At 35.5% G+C, this 27593-nt stretch overlaps 4 protein-coding genes across 4 annotated transcripts; 2 read left to right on the forward strand and 2 right to left on the reverse strand.

The window, feature by feature from the left end:
* The first annotated feature begins 1081 nt into the window (after window positions 1-1081).
* On the forward strand, window positions 1082-5003 carry LOC140748225 (tetraspanin-7). Its single transcript, XM_073080988.1, has 5 exons — window positions 1082-1264; window positions 2303-2491; window positions 2938-3099; window positions 3758-3886; window positions 4636-5003. Exons 1-5 carry the CDS (start codon window positions 1187-1189, stop codon window positions 4789-4791), a joined length of 714 nt encoding a protein of 237 aa, XP_072937089.1. The 5' UTR covers window positions 1082-1186; the 3' UTR covers window positions 4792-5003.
* A 1168-nt stretch (window positions 5004-6171) lies between these two features.
* TfIIFbeta (transcription factor TFIIFbeta) lies at window positions 6172-9068 on the reverse strand. The gene is made up of 4 exons (XM_073080760.1): window positions 8646-9068; window positions 8055-8266; window positions 7388-7513; window positions 6172-7079 (listed from the first exon to the last, which is right to left on the reverse strand). Exons 1-4 carry the CDS (start codon window positions 8950-8952, stop codon window positions 6909-6911), a joined length of 816 nt encoding a protein of 271 aa, XP_072936861.1. The 5' UTR covers window positions 8953-9068; the 3' UTR covers window positions 6172-6908.
* Window positions 9069-9344: 276 nt separating this feature from the next.
* On the forward strand, window positions 9345-18121 carry LOC140748063 (uncharacterized). Its single transcript, XM_073080761.1, has 7 exons — window positions 9345-9576; window positions 9779-9984; window positions 10739-10967; window positions 12109-12290; window positions 12667-12805; window positions 13666-13796; window positions 14165-18121. Exons 1-7 carry the CDS (start codon window positions 9535-9537, stop codon window positions 16437-16439), a joined length of 3204 nt encoding a protein of 1067 aa, XP_072936862.1. The 5' UTR covers window positions 9345-9534; the 3' UTR covers window positions 16440-18121.
* Window positions 18122-19364: 1243 nt separating this feature from the next.
* LOC140748069 (growth hormone-inducible transmembrane protein) lies at window positions 19365-23907 on the reverse strand. Its single transcript, XM_073080766.1, has 8 exons — window positions 23720-23907; window positions 23340-23537; window positions 22950-23055; window positions 22065-22206; window positions 21649-21824; window positions 21019-21179; window positions 20237-20369; window positions 19365-19696 (listed from the first exon to the last, which is right to left on the reverse strand). Exons 2-8 carry the CDS (start codon window positions 23527-23529, stop codon window positions 19609-19611), a joined length of 996 nt encoding a protein of 331 aa, XP_072936867.1. The 5' UTR covers window positions 23530-23537; window positions 23720-23907; the 3' UTR covers window positions 19365-19608.
* Between the last annotated feature and the right edge of the window lie 3686 nt (window positions 23908-27593).

Genomic DNA, 27593 nt, shown 5'->3' on the forward strand with positions numbered 1-27593 from the left:
CTTCAGAGCGACTAATAAAACACGGAGGCAGTACAGGCTTCACCTTCTGGTTCTGAATACAGAAGCTTTAAGCACTGCTTGAGCTATTGCTTCCCGGTAAATTTTATCTTTAAGCTTGACGTTCCATGCACTTTGTTTAAAGATTTTCATAATCTATCTTGTAAATATACTCACGAATTTTTTTTACTGAGTAGGTACATAATAAACATTTTTATTAATTTCATTAAATATTTCATGAAATAGATATAAGTACATAAATAATAAACTAAATAGATTTTTTGTTTAAAGCTATGAGGGCTTTCGTCTATTTATCGAACGATGTCATAAGGTAAAGGCACAAATTAACGTTCGTTTTAAGCACTAATTTTTTGTCAGACTGACTATCTATTGATATGACCTTATTTTGTCAACTATTTATAAATTATTTGAAAAAAACTTTAAAAAACAAACATGCAACGGAGTAAGTACATTGCATGCATGTTGGTGGTGGTACAGAACAATGCGTGCGTGTATTTTTTGTAATGGGTTAGGTATATACTATTAACAAATGCTATGGACGATATATTTGTTATGAATATTTACTTATAGTAAACCCTCTAATGGACCAGATAAATTCGAGATCCTCGTTCCTCGGTTACCACATTCTTGAGTACCCTTATCAGCTACTTCACCACTCTTCTCAAACATGAATTCTACAAGTGGTTGTTCATTCTGCTTTCTTTTACCCACTTACCTACCCATCGAAACCGGTATTATCCTAACATACGCATAAAAAAGATTGCTCATTTTTCTATCGCGAATTAAGTATGCGCAAACAATTTTTAAAGCGATCGAATTACCATAATGATTATTTATAGGCGATATTTCTGCGTAAATTTAACGCGTAGGTAAGCTATTGAATATTCGCTCAATATTTTATAAATTACACTTTTAAACTACATTTAATCAATTACAATCGATTCAGATGTATTAAAAAGGTCTTTGTTTTAATTAAAATGAGCTCTATTTATTTACAAACAAAAAGTAGGTGACGCCAATCTTTACGCGCATGCGTAGTGGCCCCGCGCCCTTTTCGCGCACGGCACTCCACTTGAAGCTTGTCAAGCTCTTGTGCTTATTCAATCTTTATTTTTCATCTAAACAATGCTGTAGTTGTAAAAGACACGTAGTCTCTAAACAAACCAAGATGGGAAACCAATTCAAGAATGTAGCAGTGATCGCCTGCCTTAAAACCCTCCTGTTCATCTTCAATATTGTGTTTTGGGTAAGCATACGTGTACCTAACTGTTTAGTTTAAGTACTCAAAGTACCTATATTATTTTTTTTTTAAAACTTTACAAAATTATATCTCAATTTCTTCAGCTACAAGATCTTGCGTTAATTAAAAGAACACTCAAAATATACATATACACAAATTTTAATTATTATTTTTATTATTAAATGTCTACGACACGAAAATATTTACCTTTCTATTGTTATTGAATTATCGGCTGTTATTCTAATTTTTTGTTGCTTTTAAGTGTCACTTATTTGTGTCTTTATATGCGTGTCTTACTTTTTTAGCAATGAGTAGGTGCTTAACATTTAAAAAAAAAATATCGTGTCGTATGTCGTCACGCAACTTTGCACGAAACTTACGCACCGTTGGTCACCGATAAAAAACCAGCCATCAATAAAAAGAGCCATGGCTAAATACCCGGGGTCAAAAGTGATCAATTAACTCAATCACGAAATTAAATTAATTTATCTCGAAACTAAACTTTATTAATGGCTTGTCGGAATACTCAAGATAAATTATTGAAGTCCACTTATAGCTAAATGTAAATTTTCTTATCGTATTTTACAATAAATAGTCATAGTTATACGTAAAGGTTTCCAAATGTATTATATCATTGAACTGTCACGCAAATGAAAGCAGGTCGATTTAAATGTGATTTTCACAAAGTTTATTTTTCGTCGCAACAATATTCAAACGTAGTCTAAAGCCCTTACGACGCAAAGTAGCTATTTTTTGTAGAGGTAATTTGCGTTTTGACAATTGCATCGATGCTAAATCACGTTTTGGCGACTACTGGCAGTTTCCAATCGGTGTCGGAAGAGTGATGGAAGATCACCGATCGCCGCAACTGGCGTTTTTATGTCTACGGAGCGTTTAATTTCTGCATCTTACGAAAAGCAGCTTAATTATCGACAGCTGATGCTCAAAGTATCTAGCATGAGGGTGTTATATAAGTAGGTACAGTCTACAGATAATTTTCCTCCTAATTGACTTTTTAATAATTAATTAACCGACACTTCACAGTTGACGGGTCTTCTCATCCTAGTCGTGGGGCTATGGGCTGAGTTCGACCTCTACAAGTATATGGAGTTATCTCCTGAGTTCTCGGGGACGGCTCCACACGTTATAATCGGGATCGCCGGCCTGATCATCCTCATCAGCTCCGTTGCCTTCTCTTGCATCATCAAGGGGCAACCGGTCTTACTTTATATTGTACGTAATTTATTTGTTAAATATTTAATTTGACTACATTTTTTTTTTGTTTTAATTGTTTTAATACAATTTTTAACTAAACGTCGACTCGAGGGAAGGTTTTTGGTAGTTCCATAAAGACCCAACGTGGACTAATAGTCGCCGAGGGTCGAAGCGAGATAAGTTAATCGAGACAACATTTCTGCAACCTTCTCTCAAATATGTGTAGGTACCCATGATCGTCTGAACATTCTACTCACAACCAAAGCGAGTGGTTATGGGATTAGTGGCCAAACCCCGTCGTATAAATCTCGGGATCTATGGAGTATGAAAGCGTGGAAGCGAAGGAAGTTTAGTTAAAAGTTGATCTAATGATAACTTTTTCAACTCCCAGCGGTGCCTAACGCTGCTTACTTATTTACCTTGATTACCATGTACGGGTTTTAAATTTGTAATAATGTTCGCAGTATGGCGGATTCTTGGCGTGTATCTTCATGATGGATGCTGGCGTCGGCGCGTCAGTTGCTTGCTACCGTGACACTTTCTCGAAAGGACTCCACGATGGTCTCACTCAAACTATTGTTAACTACGACCCGAAAAAGGCCAACTTCGATTTTGCTCAATCTACGGTAAAGTATTCGGATCAATTCATCAGTAGTTTATTGATTTCTAAGGCGAAGACCTCTTCAATCGCATATTGTTGCAGTTTTGTACAATTGCTCGGTTACGGTTGTAAGTCACTGAACTTCGCCAAAAGCATGAAATATGGATCACCTCAAACTATTATTAATGTTTCTATTGACAATTCCAAGCTTGTAACTTCCTCGAAGTAGTGTCACGACTTTCTAAAGCAGAAAAATCTGCTTTATTTGCCTTTTGTTCATTTATGTAAAACACTCTTCTTTCTTGTAAGTCAGTGATCTATAAAATATTTAATACGTTTTCCTTGAGCTGCTTCTTACAAAAGACGTAAATAGTTAACTTCTTTAGTTTTTATTAAATAATCATTGATACGCCTCAACCTTGCTCGACTTTTTTACTAAAATTATGAGTTACCTGAGCAACCTAAAATTGTCTTATGTTATTACATTGGCTTCATACAAATATTTCAGGAAACAAGTTAATTTTCCAACAGTGTTGCTGCGAGACAACCAAAATAAAAAATGTAACATAGGTACTTAAACTAAAATTCACATGTTTACAAAATAACATTCATTTTCCATTTCCTTGCTATTGCAGTTCATAATTATGCAGATTATGTTTTCATACTTTGATAACTGCTTACAGTTGCACTGCTGTGGAGTGGCGAACTATACCGACTGGATACGACTATCCTCTCAGAAAGTGATCCCTACTTCGTGCTGCGTCGATCCCAACCACTGTGTGACGGCCAATTATAACAATGTGTACCAAAGAGTAAGTGATTAATTAATTATCAAGGCCTATATGATAATAGATGAAAGTTAGCAAACCAACATGGTTCGACTAAAGATGTACCTACCATCGCCACAGTTACTTCTAGCGTGATTTAATTCTTAAGTTTTGGAAGAAGTGTGTGGGTGTTGGCTGACTTACCTACATATTAAGCGACCATCTCTGTACTTGGACTAATATATGCACTTCAAGTAGAACCACTGTTCCATATAGAGTTTGTTATAAATGTCCATGGGGGTCAATGACCACTGTAGGTACATCAAATGGATTGTCTGCTCCATTAGCAATGCAGTTTATAAAAAAGAAATAAAATAGGCTTTTTCGAAATTTAAGAATCTGATCTGCAAAGAGCTATATAGATAATAGGTATAGTTATCGCCAAAACTGCTTGTCCGTTCTGAAGTTGTTCCGAGCAGGTGTATATCCATAGGTCGCTGGTTCAGATCCGGCTCGCAGGACCAATGTTGGGGGTTTGATGTGGACTGTATTGAAAGCTTTGTTGATTTTGGAGGCAGAATCTTTTATCATTTACTCGGACACGTACAGGCTTAGTTATGGTGGCGAGCGGAAGAGAACCCGCGGTGTTGCCACATGACCGCTATATTTACAATTTTGTTGGTGTTGCCAACAGTCATACAAATTGCTATGGCGACGCGATTCATTTCTATATTCAGAGCGGACTAGCAGTTGTACGCGGACTATGCATAAGTGTGTATATTTCTTAATTTCAGGGCTGCTTTGAAGTAATATCCGACTATCTTGAGAGCAACATGGACATCCTAGTCGGAATCGCCATAGGAACAGCGCTACTCCCACTAACAGGAGCAATTCTCTCCTGCTTCCTAGCACACTACATCGTAAAGTCGAAATATGACGTCATGAACTGAAAACGACTTGCTCTCTGCCAATGGATTACAGTTCTGATCTTGAGTCTCAATTTTGAAATGTGATTTGTAGAATTGCGTAAGAATATATTTACAAACGTATTAGTTTTAAAAAATGTTTAATGTTACTAAAAATAAATATGAATATCAATGTTGCTATCAAATAGATCAATAGTTAGGTACTTACCTATTTTCTAACGTGATGCTGCAACATACATAGGTACATGGCCAAATTGATATCGACGAAAGAGAGTTGAAGTTTGGCAGCAAGATGGGACTTCATACCCACCGGTCTCTCATATGCCGCGTGTGCGTTTGCAACATGGGGGTGGGTAGGGATTATTCGGGTCTCGAGGATACCCTTTGCCCGGGCAAATTCTCAAAGGCGTGAATACCCCCGGATTTTTAATATTCGTTGATAATAATATAATATTATTATATAACCCCGTTGTTTAGCGGGGGGTACGGAACTCAGTCAAATTACCTGAACTTCGGGTATCGGGTTCCGTTCCACCTTGAAAATTCCCGTTAGTGTTCAATCTTTCATAGTTTTTACTTTTATATCGTACTACCTATTACGGTTTAATATATAAACCAAAAATGGCCCAGGGTTGGTATATTATTATAGCGACCACTGTTATAATTTCAAGTGTCTGTCTATTACTGTTCAAGAGATAAAAGCTCTGTGACAGACTACAGGCAGGATAGGATCCAATTATTACCCTTTGTATACGGAACCCTAATAACGATATATATCGTAGCCATGTATGTTGCAGAGTTACGGAAGGACATCAAGTCAAAGCAAAAGGTTGTGCTCTTAACATTATTTCGGATATTGTATAAACCATGACTGAGAAGCTGAGATATGAGACCAGTCTTAATGGAAATGGTCATGCAACTATTACCTTGAACAGATATCAATTAATCGAGAGTTTTCAACTAAATTCTCAAGATAGGAACATTTATAGAGTTCCTATATTCGTGTCCTTTTTAACAGTTGATCGTCCACGGCCTGCGGTGATCAAATAACAGGTGGAGAGTATGCCCGTTTGCCATTTCTATTACTATAAAAAATTTGACTTGTAATATAATTACAATTGATGTCTACTAAATCTTCCTCTTTTCATTAGTGTTATATTTAAAGAAAATTTATCTATACCTATTTAAAACTTAATAAATCATTATATGCATGGCAGCAGTTGTTGTTATTTAAATAAAAAAGCAATGTACTACAAATTCTTTATTTAGAATACTTTGGAATCACTTGAGCTATATGTAAGTTTGTATGTATGACTTCATTATCATTATGTGTATGATTTCACAAGATAATTACATTTCGAACTCCCAATCTTAAATAGTAACAAAACAATATTATTCGATTCAATATTCTCCTCATATAAACTGACGCTATAAGGGCTCGTTTAGTCTTCGACAAATTGTTTTGTTTGTCGTCACATCTAGCCAACTGCTTCCTACGGCGAGTCGCGAGGCTTCAGTAACAAAATCAACGCAAACATGTCCAGTGTTGAATGACGCTTATCTGACCACTCGAATAATTTAGAGTTTACATTTTTCTGCAAAAATTAAGCGTAAAACGACTAAATATTTATAGCGGGCTGACAGCTTGGTGTAAATGAGCCCTAGATTACCATTGATCTATAACATAATGGTGACCTTACACCTATTTTACATTATTTATAAATAAACCCTAATGAATGTTCATTTAATAGTCTTATGTTGATTTAGAATATAACAACAATCTCCCACAATCATCATAACTCCGGAATACAAATTCAAACGTTCAGGATTTAGTGTTTGCTAAGAATGTAGTTCCAATTTAAAAAATAATACTGTTACCAAAGATCATTGTTGTAGTTCTATGAAAATAAATAGTGTATTCCCATACATTGAAAAGATCAATATGAACAAAATTGTTTTAAAGAGTCAAATAAATGCTTTTATTTTGCTAAATGTAATTGCAACATTTGTATATACAATCATAGTCATAACTTATCCTCTCTTACACAAAAAAATCCCTTAAAATGTAAGGTAGTGTCCATTATGGATAGTAAGTGACTGTAACATATAAATAGCTTATTAGTCAAAAAACATAACATAGTCTAGTCACTGTCTGAACTGTTCTTGTCTTCTTTAGTCTCAACAGGTGCTTCTTGCTTATAATGTCTATACTCAGGTTTCAATTCCCACATGTTTTTGTGGGGATTCCTCAAGTTGTATGTACAGACTTCCTTTAATATTTCTTTCAAGTATACTATTGGCTGTTTGGTAATCTGAAACAAAGAATATAGCTCATGATTCTTTCTATGTACAGTCTGTTTGAAACCAAAATGACAAAAACAATTTTGAATTTTAAATAGAGAATTTTTGTAGGAACGAAAAACCTGACTACTTAAATATATATCTTTTGTTACTCCTACATTTTAGAAAGTTCAAATGCACACACACACAAATCACAACATTATCTCTTACATTATATAGGTATATCAATAATACCCCAATTTCATACTTGCTCATCTTGAAACTTATATAGTAAGTTTCAGGATGAGTAAGTATGAAATATTGTTAAAGAATATGTTACCTTTTGTAAATCCTTAATATTATAATATTGATGCTTCTCAAACGCAGCAAACAGAACATTGAGCACTGCGTCCTTGTCATCACGAGCCTTTTTACCTTCTGCCTTCTTCTTCTCTTGATACTCAATCTACAATGTGAAAAATAAATTAATGAATTCACGTGGTACAGAAATAACAACTGTCTTTACAGACTTTGTTTTGCCTTTTCCCATAGGTGACACTATTAGTTTTAGTCTTCTTAACAGAGTATCCAAAAGACTAGCATTAAATGTATCATTATAAAATTTTCTTAGTCACAAATTTATTCATTTTCTTCACTGCTTCATTCAAATTTTTTTTTTTTTTTTAAATAATAGAAGTTCATATGGATAAAGTAGCTTGCTCTGACCTGCTTTCCAAATTCCAAATACTAATAATCAAGCTCAAAACATTATTAATAGAAAAATATATGTGACTCCTGGATAATGTAGCTTTCTAATGGCAAAATAGTAAATTATTAGAAGTAGTTTCAGAGTTTATCGGGTACAAAGACAAAACCTTTCCTCCCTTGACTAATATTGATATAGAAGTAGTTTCAGAGTTATCGGTTACAAAGGAACAAACATTTCCTTAGAATAATACTATGGATATTTGATATATATGAGATTTGTTAAAGAAAATGATACTTACATTATACTTATGATCAGACACCGGTTTAAAGTTCTGCACAATTTTATCTAAGTGTTGTACTTGTCTCTGGGGCTTCAGTGCCTTTCGTATTGACTCAGACTTTAACTTATAGTACGTAGGGTTTTCATATGGCTTACATTCCAATTTCTGGACTATCCTACCTTCCATGTAAAGTTTTTCTGACTCTGGGACCACAGAATCTGTGTTTGATGCTAAAAATATAAATATATTATTGGCATTAAACATTTTACGATTAAGGACCATTTAGGTCTATAAAAGAAATGCACAATACAAAATTATTACTTATTTATTATGAAACAGTTTCTTATTATGTAAAATATACATTTTAGAGTAATTTATAACAATAATTCAATCGAGTGGATCCAATACGCACCTACGAAAATTAAAGTTTTTGTTGTGTGATACCATTGTCCAAGGTAATTTATAGTAAAATCTAAGCCACCTCATAGGAGTATAAGTCAAACAGTACGCAGTTTGACCCAATTCAAGCGCAACTCTATACTTCCGAATATATGACAAACACACATTTTTAAATCGTTAAAATACAACTTAAATCAGAGCTCTACTTACGCACGACGTGAGAGAATACTCCTAAAGACTGCCGCGTAACGTTTGACACGTCGAGCCTGTGTTCCTTCGGTATGCTCTGCTCTCCAGGCTCATTGAGGCACAGCACGGCTTCAGAAAGCGAAAGCTGCACCTGCGCCCTCTGTCCAGGTGTGCGCGATATCTTCAACTTCCCCACCTCTATATTACCTGGTGCCTTTTTCCACACGTTGGCTATATACTTGGGTACCTTCACGAGCCATACTCCACGGCCTGTGTTCGACAAATCCAATTCCCGGTCGACTTGCGGCACGGTTGTTGTGTTACTCATGATTGATTGCAACTTACATTAGATTATGAAATCTAAAAAAATCTAATTTATACACAACTTTCGATAACCAACTTCTTGTTTTTGAGATGCAAATTTTTGACATAAGAAGTGACAAATTGACAATCTTGATGACATGAATGACAAAACAAATAAGTCAACATTGAAACTGATAATTAAAAAAAATTAAAAACGATTTCACTATAACATTATATATAATGAAATGATTGTGCCATTCTGCTGAGAAAAAAATACCACTTATATTATTAATATTTAAATATATTATTAGAATATACTTGGCTGCGTGATTATAATATTATGTCGGTTATTGTTGTTGTTCAATAAAGGTTAATTGTCAAAAATGACATTTTTAAACTTGACATTTCCACTTTAGCTTTATGTCAGACGGTTTTAATGTCACGTCAACTTGCAGTTTTTGTTTGAAGAATTCCGATGTATCATATTAAATATATAAATTTTCGCACGTTAAACTACTTAATTTGAATTTTAATGAGTTGTAAGATATAGTATATAAGTGTTGTAATTATTGTAGTTGTGCTGTAGATGTTTTTGTAATGTGCAGTCATGTTTGGGTATAGTAAAGAAGCTGTTAGAGTGAAAGTCAAGGTTTGTATTGTATATAGGGGCATTTATTTTAAACAAAAAACCTCTTTTACTTAAAAAATGCATGACCATGAGAGGCCTGTAAGTAGCTTCCTATAAAGAATTATTTATCTTTATTTTTGCTTGCACTAAATAAATCAATACTGGGTTTTCCACATCGACTGTTAGCACTCGTAATTAAAATGTATTTCACTCGTTATTTCAGAAATGTGAGGGTAAACTTCAGCCTGAACTGAGGAAGTTTTCTGTTGATCCCCAAATTACATCTCTGGAGGTCTTGCAAAGCATTTTGATCAAAGCATTTGATATAAAGTCGGACTTTACGCTCTCATACCGAACTCTAGATGATATCGGACAAGAAGTGTACCTGCCTCTCCTATCTGACTGGGATTTGGATGCTGCTTTTCTTAAGTAAGTATTTACTTAAGTAAGTATATTTTACTTCTACATGTAATTTAAATAAAAATTAATGCAACCAACATTTAATTTTTTCAATGTTTTGTATATTCTATTGTTTCAAAGAAAGTGCAGAAATATATCCTCAAAAAAATTGATTTGAAAATATGTTAGTGTAAAATAGTATGCAATATTTACACTTTATAAGGTCAACATGATCATAGATTTTTTTATAAGTACCATTGATTGATTTCTCATCTATTTTCAAGTATATCCCTTACAGATATTATAACACACATAATATTACATTATTTTCCAAAAATCAAACCATTCCACTGTCCTCATATTTAAAAAAAATCCTTGAAAAATAATAAAAATACTCTTTTATTTTTACTACATTTGATATTTAAATGACCTACTTGTTTTTTATAACATTCTATACTTGGAGATCATATCTTTTAGGAAGCACATATGGTTCAGATTACATGACTCAATATAGTTTAAAATTATCAATGATGCTTTATTATTTTTATATGAAATAAAATATTTTAAAATTGGATTTTATATAAAGGTAACCGTTTTTGCAACACTACCCTTAACACATATACATAATGTTGTGTAATTAAAAATTTCCATTTCTGATACAATTAAGGATGATATAAATTATTGTAAATTATAAATAATAACATTTAGATAATTGGCTCAAATTTTATGAAATTAATTACTACAAATAGTTATAATAATCAAAGAAATACTTTAATTATTACAGGGCGCATAATATAGCTGTGAATCAGCGCTCGGAACCATGTGTGCAGCTAAAGGTGGACATGAAGCCCTTTGCGGAGGCCTCAGAGGACTGGGAGCCACCCACGATCACTCCCATGCCCTCTGCCCCCGCAGTAAACCAGTGCCCTAAAGAGCAGCCCACAGTGCAAACAGCACAGCAAGCTGAAAAACCTGAAACACAGACTGGCTTCCAGGGATTGATCATGAACCAGGTGCTGAATATTTTTTTTTTCTACACTAATATTAAGAGGAAAACTTTGTTTGTTTGTTTAGTTGTAATGAATAGGCTCAAAAACTACTGGACCGATTTTAAAAATTCATTCACCATTCGAAAGCTACATTATCTACGAGTAACATAACCTATATTTTATATGAAATATATTTGATAAATACATTTTGAGGTGGTACAAAGTTTGCCGGGTCAGCTAGTATGTAATATATGAGTAGCAGAGGTGCATGCAATCCACCTGATGGTAAGTCGCTACTGCCGCCCATAGACAACTGTAATCAATGCCATTTATTTTTACCCCCAATTAACCATATATTTTATTAATGCTTTTGCAAACAACTTTACAAATATATTGTAGTGTATTTATGTTATCTGCTTTGGTATATACCCTATATTAAGCCATTGTTCCTAGTTATCATTGAAATTATCCAATGATAATACTATTTTTATAGTATGATTTATTAAGTATCATTATACATTTAATACATGTATTTATACATGTAATCTTAGTCATCAAGAAAGTAGTACTTAAAGTAGGAAGTGAAAGTACAAGGCATTGTATTAACTGTCATTTGCATAGCGTTGCATACAATTAAGTTCTTTATAGTCTACTGCGCAAATGATTGTGTATCTGAATTTATTTATGATACATGGAAAATAATTAATTATTTTAGTGAAAAAAACTAAATATAAAAGTGAATAAAACTTCTTTAAATAATAAAAGAAACTGGTACTTGAGCTGTTTTTATTTAACTTAAAAAATGTTGATAAGAATGATATTAATTTTATAATATAGGAGTAGCAGTTGAGCATGCAGTCCATCTGACGGTAAGTGGGTACTGCCGCCCATGGACATCTGTAACCCACCCCAGATAGGATTAGATGTTCCTTCCTGTGGTCGGCCACAGTTGAGCCGCTACCCCTGAGGACTAAGCTGGAAAGCCTCAGAAAAGTATCTCCCTTACCACACCCTCCAAACCAGAACACAGCAACGTTAACCACTGCTGTCATGAGGCTGAAATAGGTGTGGCAGTAGTGTCGAACCCCAAAGGGTTCTACCACCTTCAAAAACATTCAAAACATTTGAATATTAAGTTTATTTCTATGCTATATTTTGTTTACAGGTTGAAAAAACGTTTAACATGGTGTCAAGAGCTCTCAATCTGTACGACGACCCGAACACGCCGCCGCGGCCGCCGCTCAGCGATATCGATTTCAGAGCCTTCTTGGATGCTGTGGGCCAGATAACCAACACGGCGAAACTAAGAGAGGTCATCTATTGTGGTGGTATAGAGCCCAGTTTGAGGTGTGTATCTTAAATTTGTATGATTCGAACTATATATTTACAAGGTTTTGCAAATTTCGGCAACATATTTTCGGCATATTTTGACGATAATTTTTAAGACATTGCTTCTTTTTTTAAGACATTTACCAGTCTGACGTGCGGGGTCCCGGGTTCCATCACCGATACCTGTTCTGTGTAGGAGTGTTTGCTTATTTGTGTTGTCCATGGCTACACCACATAATACACACGTAATAGAGTGTGAAATATATTATTGTTATATTATGCTATATAATTCCTCCATTTTATTAACTTCATTTGCGAATAATTTAATGGCAATCGCATAAATAATGTAATTATATAATGTCTACTTGTTTAAAAATTGTATTTTGAATTTCAGAAAAGTAGTCTGGAAACATATTTTAAATGTCTACCCTGATGGTATGACTGGGAAAGAGAGAATGGATTACATTAAAAAGAAAGCGAATGAATACTATACCCTAAGGGCTTGTTGGAAAGATTGTATCCAAAAAGGCAAAGTTAGTATGTAATGTAATAAACTTAAAAAGGTCATTATAAAACTAATCATAACTCAAGTATTTTAACGATATTTCGGTTATCCTTACTTTTCCTTACTAATATTATAAATCCGAAAGTAACTCCGTCTGTCTGTCTGTCTGTCTGTCTGTCTGTCTGTCTGTCTGTCTGTCTGGTTGTCTCTTCACGCCTAAACCACTGAACCGATGTTAATGAAATTTTGTACAAAGGATAATTTTTATCCCGGAAATCCCACGGGAACTAGGTATGGCGATCTAAAATCGATTAATCGGAGAATCGATCTTTTGGACCCAAAACATCGATTATTTTAATCGATATTAGTAAGGATTGAGTCGTAAACTATGCATTTGATCAAGAGATGATCTTTAGCAAAGTTGAAGGTACGAATTTTCAGTTTTATGTATGTTAGTATGTTATATTATTTTCTTTTAAACGCGGGCGAAGCCGCGGGCAAAAACTAGTGTTTTCATAAATGCAGGTATAGTCCGCGCCATACTGCTAATCCTCTCTGAAAGTGTTGCGCGCAGCTGTTAGTTAGGATATACTCCATAACGTAAGGGCACACTAACTGTACCCGGGGGTGGGAGCGGGCAGCGGAGGGTGCGGGGGGGTGCCGCGCTGTCTTCGTCCCGCTAATATCTGCAATTTGCTATTGCGACGCGACTCGTTTCTATATTCGGAGCGGACTAGCAGATTGGTGCGGACTTTACCATATAAAAAGTTACTTTTTAAATCATATTTATTTATGTAACCAGTAACAAAAAAGTTACGTTTATACTACAAATTTTATTACTTGTATTTTTTTTAATAAAAATCTTATATGTTTAATTCACACTTTTAGGTAAACGCTGATTTGGCGTATGTGACGAGTATGGTTAGAAAGGATGTGCTTCGGACCGACAGACATCACAACTTCTATGCTGGTAGTGATGACAATCAGAATATTGCGTCCCTTTTCAATATACTAACGACGTAAGTATATTACAACAGTTCATACAATTTATTTTAATATCATTTAAGACGCTCTATTCTATCCTTTGATGTTTCTATCCAAAATACAGTACTTATCATTAAGTACTGTACTTTGGATAGTACTATATAGTCACTGGAAAGGCTAAAAGTCTAACACGCAAAAACGCCCCTTTGATGATATATTTTTTAATTAAGTGTAAAAGTTCATCAGAATCCGTTTGTAAATATTTTTGACAAAAAAATACAACATACATTATTTAATTTTGTACTTTTATGTGCAACTTCTAACGCGTGGGCCTAATTTATAACAGTAATTAAGAAAGTATTCTAATAATATTTTACAATTAACACAAACTATAACGTTTCAGGTATGCTCTCTACCACCCTACAGTGAGCTACTGTCAAGGTATGTCTGATCTAGCATCGCCGCTGTTGGTGACGATGGGTGATGAGGCCCACGCCTACATCTGCCTCTGTGCCCTCATGACGCGCCTCTACCCAAACTTTCTACTCGACGGGGAAGCAATGACACTTAAATTCTCCCATTTAACAGAATCGCTACAAGTTTATGATCCAGATTTTTACAATTATTTGAAATCACAACAGGCGGATGATCTGCTTTTCTGCTACAGATGGTTACTTTTAGAAATGAAGAGGGAGTTCGCGTTTGACGATGCTCTTAGAATGTTGGAAGTACTTTGGGCGTCACTGCCACAGAAAAGTCCGAATATCGAATTATCTTTGAAGGAAAGAGAGTTTGACCCGTTGGAAGAAGTAGAAGTAGATCCTCCACCATTAAGTCCGCTAATCAAAGCGCCTCGCGAAAATGCGTATACCAAAGTTTGTGCAATAAGACGTCAAAGTTCTAGCTTCAGTTTAGCGAACATCAAACCTCCGAAGCTCGCTACTACCAAACAAATCAATCACAGCTTAGACGAAAACGCTACACGCAAATCATTAAGTACCACATCTCTGAAACATGCGAAGGAATTCCAAAGCCTAGATGACGCTGTATTACAATTAAAATGCAAAGAAAGTGCCGGTGATAAAGATAAAGAAAGTATTACTACGGAAAAAGAAACTAAACCGAGTATTAAAAACAATATGAAAAGTGTGCCCGAACATGACAAACTGCCGCTTAGTCAAGAAACGGTGCCGTGGTCCAGTACAGGAAACTTAGTTAACGGTACCACACACGTGGATGTAAAGGACACTCCATTGGGTAGCCAAATAAGAATGCTAAGAGACAAAATATCAATACACAACAATAGATTTTTCTCTCTCGACAAACTCGATGATTCTAGTGATGGGGATAACACCAATAAACCAAAGGTGAAAATGATCAAAAATTTGAATGAGTTCCTAAACTTTGCAACGGGCAGTAAACCTCATGTTAAACAAGAAAAACTACAGAGGACCCATTCAGCGATCGAACGTACTCGTTCTAAGGAGTGCCCAAAAATAACTTTAACGAAAACGTCGTTCGAAGAAAACGATGTGTCGCCCCAAAATTTGAATAATAAGCGAAGTTTTAAACTGAAAACAGCTTACTCCGATACAAACGATGGTAGCAGCCCGGACGACTCACAAGAATATTATCCGATGACGACGTCAATGACGCGAGAGTTAAGACTGGAATTAGAACATTTGGACCGACAAGTATTCGGTCCGTCGTACATAAATCGGTGCAGTATGATTTACGACTCCCCGTCAGAATCTACGAGTACAGAGGAAAAACCGACGAATGTGGATGTGAAACAAGATTGTACAACATTGGAGGTGCAGGCGGAAATAGAGCCGGTAGAAACTTTAAAACGTTCGCCACTATTTGAAACGATTAAATCGAACGCAAGGAGCGCGGAAGATATCTATCTCTGGGAGAATCCGTTGCATCGGAACACGCCTACTACTCGGACCACGGCCAGCTGTCCACAAACTCCGGATGAACAAGCCGAACTCGATTTCGACGGCGATACCGGGGAAATATTCGAAGAACATTCAGGAAAGAAATCTATCACACCGATACGATTACTGAGGAAAAATAACTCCTTGGAACCCCAAGATTTGTGCAGAGACACCAAGCATTCCAACACACATTCCAGTGAGTCTGACTCCTCTGACAGAGACCCAGTTGAGTCTATAAACACCGGAACAGTCAAAAGCAAGCAAACCGAGAATAGTTCCAAGTCTCACAAGTTTTTCTCTAACATGTCTCAGGAGTTAGAAAATGCAAAGAAAAATTGCGAATCATTGTTGAACGTGAAACAAACGAATTTGCACAGTGTGGCTTCCACGATCAATAATTTTCAAAAGAAATATGAGGTTTTTAAGCCACCAATTCAGAAGAATATAGCCATTCCCTCTGCAAGCGGGGATTGCACAACACGAGGTAGTATTAGCAGCCTTCCCTCCCCCACTCTGTTCGGTGGGGGGAATCCATTCCTAATGTATTTATGTTTAACAGTATTATTGCAACACCGAGATTATATAATGCGGAATCGTATGGACTACAACGAACTAGCAATGCATTTCGACAAAATGGTCCGTAAACACAACGTGAACAGGGTATTGAACCAGGCGCGACAAATGTACGCAATTTACTTAAAACAACAAGCACACAAGACTGGTGATATCACTACTTGAATAGAGAATTACGTAATATTGTAATTGCTCATGTAATTATTATAAATTCGATTATTTTCGCATTTAAATGCGTATTTTTATTTTTAATGTACTATAGTTTTCTTCGTAATAGTATTGTATATTGGGTATCTATTTTATTGTAATTTTAAATTATGTATTCCAAAGACTTTGTATTTTAAGTACTGATTTTCATGTGATATTATTTTATTGTACATTTGTTCATTGTTTATGCCGAAAGTCGCATGTATTTATGTCAATATTCGACACTGAAATATTAGAAATTATGAAATTTGCAAATGATGCTCCAAATTATGAACAATAGTTATATCTACATTGTAAGTACAATAATTCTAGTAATGAAGCATTTATTATACTATAAACTACTCTAATAATAGTTGATAAATGAGTAAATTTGCTTATTTCTTTGCAATAGAGTATGAGTAAGTAATACACCTGCGTGAAGGAACAGAGAGAGAGGCTAAGGCTAAAGTAGAAGTAAGGTAGCACATAGGTATCGCTAAACTTTTTGGCTGCTAGAAAATTTACTCATTTAGCATCGTAACACACATATAACGGGGTAGGCGTCCACACGTTCGCACAGGATAGATATTAAACTGGGTATATAATATTAACATAGTGGATCCATTTATTCGCAACTAACAAGACGATTTATCAGTGAGCTAACAATTTTAATAACGACGTATATAATGTGTCCCATATGCAAAGATGTCACTTATTTGCTATTTCATACTAAAATCCGCATTATATTGGCAAACGTCCAACTGTGAAGAAAGCTATAGTCTGTCATTGTAGCGAATATAGTGAACGTACTGTAGACTAATCAGTTTGTATGGTTCATAATTCGAGCGTATGGACACGTACCTAGCGATCATGCTCACGAGCGTGTCTTGTGTTATCAATATGTTATATTTCTTTGCACTGCTCTCTTACGTTGGGAAGGGTTTAAGAGCGTACGCTAAAACTTGCACGGGAAACCCGCGGCGGGCACCCGCCACGTGCGACTCGCGCTTTATTTCAACGGCGCTCAATTCATTGTCACAAAGTGTGACCCCGGCTACAGACTCACGCCGAACCCCCTAGAACACCCGAGAAGCGTGAATGTGATAACTTACTTGCCTTCTCGTTCTCGCGCTCGCCAGTTCTCCGATCGGTATCGGTATTTTACCCGCTTCAAAAAGGGTTTCAAAGGTCGCATGAGTGTAGATACCATCTCGGTTCTCGCGCAATTTCTCGACAAGACTTCTGGCCTGAGTCTGTAGCCGGCTTGAAAGCGTGTGCCCTTCGCACCCGCGGATAAAAATCCCGTCACGGCACGCTCACCTGTTAGCGCTACTCTTACTATTTTCAATAGTCTTGGGCGTAATAGTTCGAAACTGGGATCGCTCAATCTAGTTCGCAGCTCCTAAACGAACTAGTTCGCTCTTTAACTTTGTCTGCGTCCAGCTGCTTACCGAACAGTTGGGAACTGAAGAACAGATGAACTAAAATAACGAAAGATCTGGCTTTGTTTGAATCAATTTGTAGAATTTAATTTTGTAGATTATGTGACAAGATCAAGGAATGCATTTATTTTAATGTCGGGCGCTAAAAACAGGATATACGGTAGGTATATCCTGTTTTTTTATATATAATATTCATAAAATATGACAACATTACTTAGATTACCGTCATTTTTCATTGGTTCAATTAGGAGCAACGAACTATGGAACGGGAAATCTGGGATCTTCTGTGGGAGCGCTCTTCCGGAGTAGTTCGTTCGCGAACTACACAAGACTAAAGTTTTCAATACAGACACGAGAGCGTGCACCTGCGCCTGTTTGGCGGACGCCCTAAACCACACATGTAGATTTCCTCACATTGTTTGAACAAAGCGGTGAAAAGTTTGGCGCAAAATATACCTACTTCTGGACGGGTATGAGCATGTGTGGAGATCAGTATTACAATTTTATGTTTATGGACGGTAATTTGCTATGTTATGCAATTATATTTTTGTAATTAACTTATTTTTTATCAATCAGAAATTGGTTAACCATTGAGCTTGTAACATTTATTGTAAATTAAATATAGTGACCTATAAGTATTAGAATAGTAACAAATTGAAGGACAAAATCATATTATCGATTTCAAAACTATTAAAAAAATATTTAATAGACATACAATAAAATGTAAGTTATTTTGATCCAGACGCTACTAACAGGCCTATAAAACATTGTATCCGCTGCTTACGTGTTATAAACACCCCCATAATCCATAATATGCTACTTACAAGTTTTAAGCCTGTAAATAAAGTATTCAGAACAATGTTCACTTATTTATTATTTTTTGTGTTCCTATAGATTACGTCCCAAGTACAGGGGGCCATGATACGTTTAAAAGATGGAGATAATAAGCAGACCTCTATTTTATGCCGCCAATAAGCCGTGAATCTATTCCAGTTTCAGATATGCAGTAGGACAGGGATGTCCCATGATACAAGGAGTCCATGGTCGGCTATCGGTACTGATCTCTTAATCACTTAAGGTTTTGCTTTTATTTACTTCAAGATCATAAGGCGCATGAAAATTTTTATACAACAAGTCAGAGATATACGACAGAGAAATTAATCTTCGGTCAGTGCGATACCAGGACTATTACTTATTGAGTAGCCTATTATTAATTTATCATGCGCCTCCGTGGGCACATTTAAATAGATTTCTCTCAAATATAAGTCAGGTTTTTCAATTCAAAGTAAAATAACTCTATCGTAATGCAGTATTACTACTGCATCACAAAAATTGCATAAGCTAATCCTAACACTGCTGCACTATGTACATAGCTATTGCTGGTAAAGGCTTAAAAATAAATATTGATATCGACATTATAATATGTATAGTGACAGAGAACAAATAAAATAAAACAATCATAATCTCTTGATAATTTATTAACGCCAGGCCTACATCGAAGTCTTAAAGAAAACCTAACTGCTAATACTTTATACAAAATTAAATAATATCACATCGGAAGCTTTCATAGTCGAAAACGGAACGAAAATTTCTCTATTACGTTTACGTTACGTCTTTAAGTAGAGTACATTGTCGAGAATTTACGTCGTATTAAATTTACGTTGGTATGTGATAGGGAAGGATTTGAATAGAACTAATAATTTGATCTACTTCCTCTTGTTGCCGCCGGCACCGGACAGGATCATCGCAATACGCATGAAGATATTCAGGACATCCAAGTATACCGAAATGGCGCTGTAAATAAAACAAATGAACCTGTATTAATCTATTTTCATCACAAGATATTAATTTGATGCAAAGCTAGATGTTTCTGTGGCCTAAAATTTATGTGACAGGAACAATAAATCTTTTACAAATGTGCAAAAGGATTATGTAGTTGCAAATACAACTTCCCCAATAGGAGAAGACACGTTTGGTTTACGTTGTATAAAAGTATACCTAGTAAATTATTATTTATTTACTAAATAATATATAAAATGTAATGCTTTGTATTAGTGGCGGACTAAGGACGTCGGAGGCCCGGTGCGGAAAGTTGAATGGAGGGCCCCAAAGTGCAAAAAGTTTATTAGATTTTACAAAATGACAAATGTTTCATTATTCACCTGTGATCCGGTGACCTTATTTTTTTCGCTGACTGATACATATTTCTTAGATTGTTTGGTTCTGACGACCTTTTTTGGCAACTGTGTTTCGGGGCCCCCAGGATCCGATGGGCGGGGCGGACCTTCCCTTCCAACCCCCCTTAAGCCCCTAGAGCTTTGTAGTGTTACTTACGAGTTGATTGGGTCGTAGGGCTGGAATCCGTACGCTGGGTGCATTTCTGCGCGCTTGATGATAGCTTGCGTGTCGTATAACAGGAAACCGCCAAACACGATCAAACCACCGTACAGACTAAGGGAGTATAAACCTGTAACAAAGCGGTCATTTATATAAAAATTTAGCTGTAAGAAATTGTTATTATCAATATCAGTAATTGGTCCTCAATTAAAATATAAAAGATTTGTATGCCAAGTAATGGTTTTTTTTTTTATATTTGAACCTGACTATAAAGCAGACGTGCTACCTGATGGAAAGTAGTTAACGTCGCCTATGGACATTTGCAACACCAGAGGAGTCGCCAATGCATCGCCGCCTTTGAAGGAGAGCTCCTTTTGCACCTTTTTTGAAGAGCTCCATGTCGTAGCGCTCCGGAAATACCTCGGGAGGAAGTTAATTCCACATCTTGCACGTCCGTGGCAGGAATGTCCGTGCAAACCGAACCGTTGAGGACCGCCACGAGTCGGTCCACGAATCCAGTTGGTATGGATGGAACTTCATCCTTCATTCAGCAAGTGGTGCGATGGCGGAATGGTGACGTAACAGCCGCACACGAATAGACCCGCATCGTTTCAGGTTACAAACGTAGGGAGTACTGCATACACTTCAATAAAAGTTTACATACTCATATTTGCACCTATTCGTCTATACTCGGCGAATATGTGGATGTTACCAGCTTGCATGGCCAGCGGCGCCATGTTGGGCAGCTCGCCCCGCGTGTGCGGGCAGTGTGTACGTACCGGCTCCCAGCGCCGAGGTGGGCGGCAGGAACATGCCGGCGAGCGACGCGGCGAACACGGCGCCGAGCCCCATGGCCAGCGGCGCGCGCATGTTGAGGAACTCGCCCGACGGCGCGCAAACCGCAACCGTGCTCAGACCGCCCACAACTCCTGCAGTATACCTATGAACGACGACAACGAATTAATCAACGTTTTTAATGTTCACCCTGGCTACTATTACAAGTAACGAAAATCATTAAATAAACAAAATTTCATAAAAAAAATAAACATCAATAACTGAATATTTTATTTTCAATACATCCATCACCTTAAAAATTCCCTTATTAGTTACATAATGTCGCCAAGTAAACATTTTGATTTTATTTATGTATATGATTTATTACATAGAGGAAACTGTAATATTTTGGTCCTCCTTGTAAAATTTTAATACATACCAAGGTCAATATGTTTATGAAATCATTTACTCATAAAGAAATTTTAAAATTCATTATCACTTTAACAAAACACATTCATGAGTTATTAAAAGGCACCACATTCATATTATTTAAATTCTAATTTTAATTATTTAAATTCTTAAATAAGTTTATTCAATTTTTTTTTTTTGTTTCATATTATTATATTTTTATTTACCAAGCAGCGCGGATAAGAATGGGTCCGCCAAGGAAGCAGATTGGTGCAATAACAGCACCCATGATCCCTGTGTGCACTATCCATGCCAGCTGCTTGGGCCCGAAGCCAGGAGTGTAGTTCATGCCGCGCACCACCATCCCAGAGCCAATCATCAGGCCCATGGTGACTATTATCGACTGTAAAAATACATGAGATTTGATGACATACAAGAGAAACAACTGTAAATACTTGATTTACCTAATAAATTACGTAAAAATAAAGAACAACTTATGTCGATGATATTCGCACTACAAAAATTAATATTGCCAATGCTAAAAACTTCTAAATTTCTGCTTTTTACATTTTTCCTAAATTACTTAAAATATAGCAATATTAAAATAGCACTCTCACCAAAGAGTGTGCATAAACTAACTTACCATCCATCCATTCCGAGCCACAAGGTTGAGCAACGCTGGCGTCCTAAATACAGTGATAGCACTACCCGCTGTCAGTAACAGAGAGCCAGCAATGTATCCGTAGGTAGCTTTGATGCGGTCCTTTACATATTGCGGCCAGAGACTGGAGAAAAAAACATTACAATTAGAAATAAAGAGATTAACAATAAATTTGCTGACTGCAAATAAATAAATGTAATTGTGTGGACATACATACAAGAAAAATATTCAATACTTAGAAATTCATTTTATCCTCTTAGAAAAGATATCAAATACACCTATAAGTACACCACTTTAATAAAATGACACACAGATAATAACATATATTATTTGTTTTAGAAATAATTAAATTAGCAAAAACTATCATACCTATAAAATTATTACTGTAAACAGAAGTGCCTCCTAAAATTTATAAATGAAATGATTTTTTTTACACTATCATTACATAAGATGTTTACAGTTTTATTAATTGTTATTATGCACAGAATTCATCATTAGAATATAATTTTGCTTCATCAATCATCACAGTGACAATCCTTAACACTACACAAACAAAATCATTATCATTCTTAGATAAAGACTGCAAGCAGCACTAATATTTTTATGAAAATTATTTTAATATTTAATTTCAAATCCACACTCCACATTGTTCATAGCATAGATAACCACAATAATAACAGAAACCACATCTGAGTGAAAGAAATATGGGATCCCCAAGTATGTGACAGCAAACCAGGTGAATTTGTGATCTGAATGGCAACAAACCACTAGGATCAGACAGCTCGGGACGGTCAAGGCCCATGTAAGTAGTGGCCTATGTTCAACAGTAGACTATTAAAGGCTGATAGATTTTAAATTGTTACATACTGTGCTTCTTGAATAGTGCCAGGTTTGACTCCGGAGCCATAATAGCAGAGAGCCACCATGCCCACAGCTGATGCGCCAGCGAGTGCCCCTTTCCCCAAACTGTAAGCTGTGACAAAGAATAGTTTTTTTTAATATAAAAAAATACAATATTGTGTAATAAGACAAAATTGAAAACTGTTTTTTAAAATATGCTCACACTACTAGATGAGACCCAGATAATAAAGTAATTGTTGATCTGTACAGCATTTTAATCATCATACCAGTTACCGTGTCCGGAATCAAATATCAGAATAAGGATTAGGATATTCTTGTCCCGAATTATTATAAAATTAAAAATAAAAATACTACATACTATTTATTATGTAAGTCGGCAGTTTACAGATAACCTACCATTTGGACCAGCTGGGGCCATTAGCCTCTCCCAAAGAGTGGGCTGGCTCCTAGTGGCTACCCGAGAGCGGGGTTCACGGGCGTAGTTCCGCACCACATAGTTTCTGGGCACGAAGCGTTGCGGCACCGGCGATCTCAGCGTCTGCGATACGCTGAACGACGAACGGGCTACGCACATACGCGACAACATGATGCAACCTAATGAAAAATATACATTTACACAACTTAACATGGGATTAATGTTAATTTATAACAATTTTCAACGATAACGACATAGAAAAATATTTATATTATTGTGCAACACATGAGATCAATACTTTCAAACGACAGAAAAATCAATAAGTGCAGTTATGAATAAATGCAACACCGAATAAACTTACTTATATATGTTAATTTTTTCACGATATGCTATTTTTTTTTGTGGCCAATACAACTGATAATATTAACTTTTGGTAACCGGTATGTGGTGATAAACAATACGTAATGGAAATTGTAGTTTCTTTTCTTCGGTCTTCTTCGCAGTTCGGTTTCTAGAAAATAAAACAGTTGACGTTGACAGTGACACTTGAAAATTGACATACGCAGAGTTCACACTGTTCACAGTAGCACATAAAGAATAGACAACGAGTCATCCGATATTGGGATATATAATTCGTTATTATTCAGAATTTAAATATCAGTACATATTCCTCAAATAATAATAAATAATATATTTTGTAATCAATACGAATTTAACGAATTAATAAAATAATAAGTACTGAGCTGACTTATTTCCGAATAGGGAATATGCATGTGATTTAGATTTGCTTGTTATTTTTTTCCTCGGTACATTACGGTCCTGAAATTACATCTAAACTATTATTTTTCTTTATTTCGTGTTAAATTGTTTAAAACTTTAATCAAAAATCGTAAATTATGCGCGCGAAATTCAAATTTGCAAAACGCATTCCCATTGGTCGAATCGAAAAATGACGTCACATAGAGTGTTACGATGTTTATCGGCGTCGAAATTCAAACTGTTTGAGAGAAAAAATTGTTTTTGTCTATATTCCTACAGTGTTATTTATTACCTAGTGCGATTTTTCTACATAGTATTATTAGGAATAATCAAGAACAATGATTGAAAGTAGTTTTGTCAAAGCACAATCGGACTATTTACCTAAAATATGCAAAATGAATAAACTGGTTTTTATGCATAGGTCAATTCCGATACATTTAACTGACCATGACTTATTATGTTCATATTCTTTTTTTTATAATATAGGAGTAGCAGACGAGCATACAGTCCGCCCATGGACATATGTAATCAACCCCAGATAGGATTAGATATTCCCACCTAAGGTCGGCCACAGATGCGCCGCTACCCCTGAGAACTAAGCTGGAACGCCTCGGAAAAGTCTGTCTCCTACCACACCCTTCAAACCGGAATACAGCATCACCTAACACTGCTGTTATTAGGTAGAAATAGGTGTGGCGGTAGTGCCTCCGGAGTCGAACCACAAAGGGTTCTACGACCTTCAACCAATCACCTATCTTCATCTATCTTTATAATATTATAATAGATTATAATGCATTTTGTGTGTTTCAAATGATAGTATTTGTTGTAGAAGTCGATAAGTACCTAACGAAGTAGATTATCAATGCAATATTTTAAAATCATTTACCTAAAATTATTGTTTGTTACAGTAAATACAAATGTTAATGCGATTTTGGAGATACTATATCTGTTTCCTATAATCTTGCACCACATTTTTCGTATTTTCGCATCTTTTGCAAAAGAAAAAAACACTATATAATGTATTTATAGTTTATAGTACTGGTTTTGCACAATAAGTCCAGGAAATATTTATAAAGTAGTTATTTAGCCTTTCCCATGATGTAAATAGCGATGAAACCTGAAAATGTTTAATAATACCTTTATGTGCATACAGTTATCATCAATATTAATACAAATCACGCTACGTGACGTCATTCAAAGAGCGCGTAAAATGGCGGCGTTCAAATGTGTCAAATTTTATTGATACTTTAAATAATTTTTAAAAAAATATATCAATCACTAATAAAATTGTTTATATTTTTTACTATGTTAAAACGATGTGATAAGTGGTTTAAAATAATAAAATAAAAATGTGCATATTCCCTATTACCTATGACACTGTTAAAAACACGGTTACGTCAATCGATATTTTTTGTACCATAGATTGCCATGTACCGACGTATATATCGACACGGGTATATATCTCGTTATTCGATAAAATAATAAGTGTGATTTTCGCTTAAAATATTTTAAAGAAAAATAATAAATATATGACTTTAGTAATTGTTATTGATTTATTAGAATTGATAATATAATCGATAATATTTTGTTATACATGTAGGTTAAAAATATTTTACAATTAAATCATTTCTTTGATTTATTGTCGTATACATTTTTCATTTAATATTTCCGAATTTATTAATCTCATTTTATGTTTTCTGTACGGTGAAGTTATATTGAGAAGTGAGTATCGATACAAGTCACACAAGCATATTTAACTGTACATCTCTAGTCATGTCCCACAGTCCCACTGACTGACCTGACTCTCTTTGACAGCCTTCAGGCACGGTTGCCAACTTAGGGGTTTTCCCCCCAGATTTAGGGGGTAAATGAGTGGTATGGGATTTTTCTAGGGGTTTTATATGTCTAGGGGTTTTTTTAGGGGTTTTGTAAAGGCGCGGCGAGCAAAAAAAAAAAAAAAAAAACGGGAAACGTGACATAATCTTGCACGGCGTCCAAAACAAACATGTTCTGAGCCGGCACGGCGGGGCTAAAAAAAAAAAAAAAACGGGAAACGGGTCATAAGGTGGCACGGCATCCCAAAAAAAAAGTGTAATATATTTTTAGGGGAATTTTCAAATAATTAATGCAATTATAGGGGGTTTCGACTTCAGTTTAGGGATAAATATTTTTGAGAGTTGGCAACACTGCCTTCAGGAATGTATTACAGCGGCCAGAGTGGCATACTATAAATAATGTAGTGAAAAAAAAAACCAAATCAAATGATGATACCATTTAATACTATTCCTGTAAATATTTTTTACATTGTACAGTTTTGTAATTTCAATATAATTTGCAAAATTTCTCGTTGCATTTTAAACATTTTACTTTTATTTAACGTAAGTATATAGCAGATATACAGTGTCCGTGAAATTAGCACAGTAAATGCAAGCAGAACACAAAAAAACGAATTCTATATTTCCTGATAGTTATACGGAACAGTTCTGGCAATTCACAGAAATAAAGCGGAATGAAATAATGCTCTGCTAACTTCACACAGCAGATAATTTTCTAGGAAATAGAAAAAAAAAACAAGTGAATAGTGTAACTATCTAAGTTCCTGATAGTTTTCAGCCATAGTTCCAGATAGAAACCCGAAAAAAGTTTACTGAAAAAATAAACTGGCACCAATTAATACCTACAAAAAATGCAAAATTGAAACTCTTCGATTTTACAAAGCCGAGTAACAATAACAGCTGTCCCCGGAACTCACACCAAAATGTTAACAGAGCATATGCTCTGCTAGCACACATAGCCAGGAGGCAGGAACTCCTCAGAGAACGATACAAATCGTTGGATGCATTACCACCACAGAGAGCATGGATGTCCATGATTTGGCCCATACAGAGTTGGATTCCAATGAACTTCTTCTCCTTAATTTGGCAGACATGAAGCCCTTTAACATGACTAAACACAATGTTTGTAGTACTCCAAATGAGAATACGAAAAACATCCAACTCAGTGGTGTGACAAAAATACCATATCCTAAATCTCTAGGTATGGTGACAAAAGACAGTATCACTATTCTCTATTCTTCGGATGAAGCAGCTGAATACTTCTGAGACGAAATTACCCTGTATAATGACTGGAATAAGCAAGAAGAATGGGGAGGGCTACAAAAATACTCAAGATAGATAAATGATAAAGACGAGTTGCTGAACAGAAAACATATGAAGCCAACTTGTTTGGATGATTGTCCTTCATGGGATTTCATGAAAGGCTCAAAAACTACCCAAGCACCGATTCTTACCTTCACCTTAAATGGTAACATTACTGGACCTGTGCATATGAATAATCAATATTTAAATATAACTTCAACTTGTGCTTTTGATTCAATTTTTTGGGCAGTTCTAAGCAGATTATTGACAAATAATGCCTACTTGGAATAATTTAAATCTTCAAATTGTCCTACCGACCTTAACTGGAAAAAAGTGTCA

This window comes from Epargyreus clarus, unplaced genomic scaffold, assembly GCF_041222505.1.
Source record: "Epargyreus clarus isolate Ecla_fem2 unplaced genomic scaffold, WU_Ecla_fem_2.2 ptg000015l, whole genome shotgun sequence".
In the NCBI taxonomy this organism is placed as follows: Eukaryota; Metazoa; Arthropoda; class Insecta; order Lepidoptera; family Hesperiidae; genus Epargyreus; species Epargyreus clarus.

Excerpts from the sequence above, each read along its gene's own strand:
- LOC140748063 (XM_073080761.1), top strand. The coding sequence starts at position 9,535 with ATGTTTGGGTATAGTAAAGAAGCTGTTAGAGTGAAAGTCAAG. Across the intron at positions 9,577-9,778 it reads CTGTTAGAGTGAAAGTCAAG|AAATGTGAGGGTAAACTTCA; the intron begins GTTTGTATTGTA and ends TCGTTATTTCAG. Across the intron at positions 9,985-10,738 it reads TTGGATGCTGCTTTTCTTAA|GGCGCATAATATAGCTGTGA; the intron begins GTAAGTATTTAC and ends TAATTATTACAG.
- LOC140748069 (XM_073080766.1), bottom strand. The coding sequence starts at position 23,529 with ATGTTGTCGCGTATGTGCGTAGCCCGTTCGTCGTTCAGCGTATCGCAG. Across the intron at positions 21,825-22,064 it reads TGGCTCGGAATGGATGGATG|TCGATAATAGTCACCATGGG; the intron begins GTAAGTTAGTTT and ends GTATTTTTACAG. Across the intron at positions 19,697-20,236 it reads CCCTACGACCCAATCAACTC|CGCCATTTCGGTATACTTGG; the intron begins GTAAGTAACACT and ends TTTTATTTACAG.
- LOC140748225 (XM_073080988.1), top strand. The coding sequence starts at position 1,187 with ATGGGAAACCAATTCAAGAATGTAGCAGTGATCGCCTGCCTTAAAACC. Across the intron at positions 1,265-2,302 it reads TCTTCAATATTGTGTTTTGG|TTGACGGGTCTTCTCATCCT; the intron begins GTAAGCATACGT and ends GACACTTCACAG. Across the intron at positions 3,887-4,635 it reads ATAACAATGTGTACCAAAGA|GGCTGCTTTGAAGTAATATC; the intron begins GTAAGTGATTAA and ends TCTTAATTTCAG.
- TfIIFbeta (XM_073080760.1), bottom strand. The coding sequence starts at position 8,952 with ATGAGTAACACAACAACCGTGCCGCAAGTCGACCGGGAATTGGATTTG. Across the intron at positions 7,514-8,054 it reads TGTCTGATCATAAGTATAAT|ATTGAGTATCAAGAGAAGAA; the intron begins GTAAGTATCATT and ends TTCACATTGTAG. Across the intron at positions 7,080-7,387 it reads ATATTAAGGATTTACAAAAG|ATTACCAAACAGCCAATAGT; the intron begins GTAACATATTCT and ends TCTTTGTTTCAG.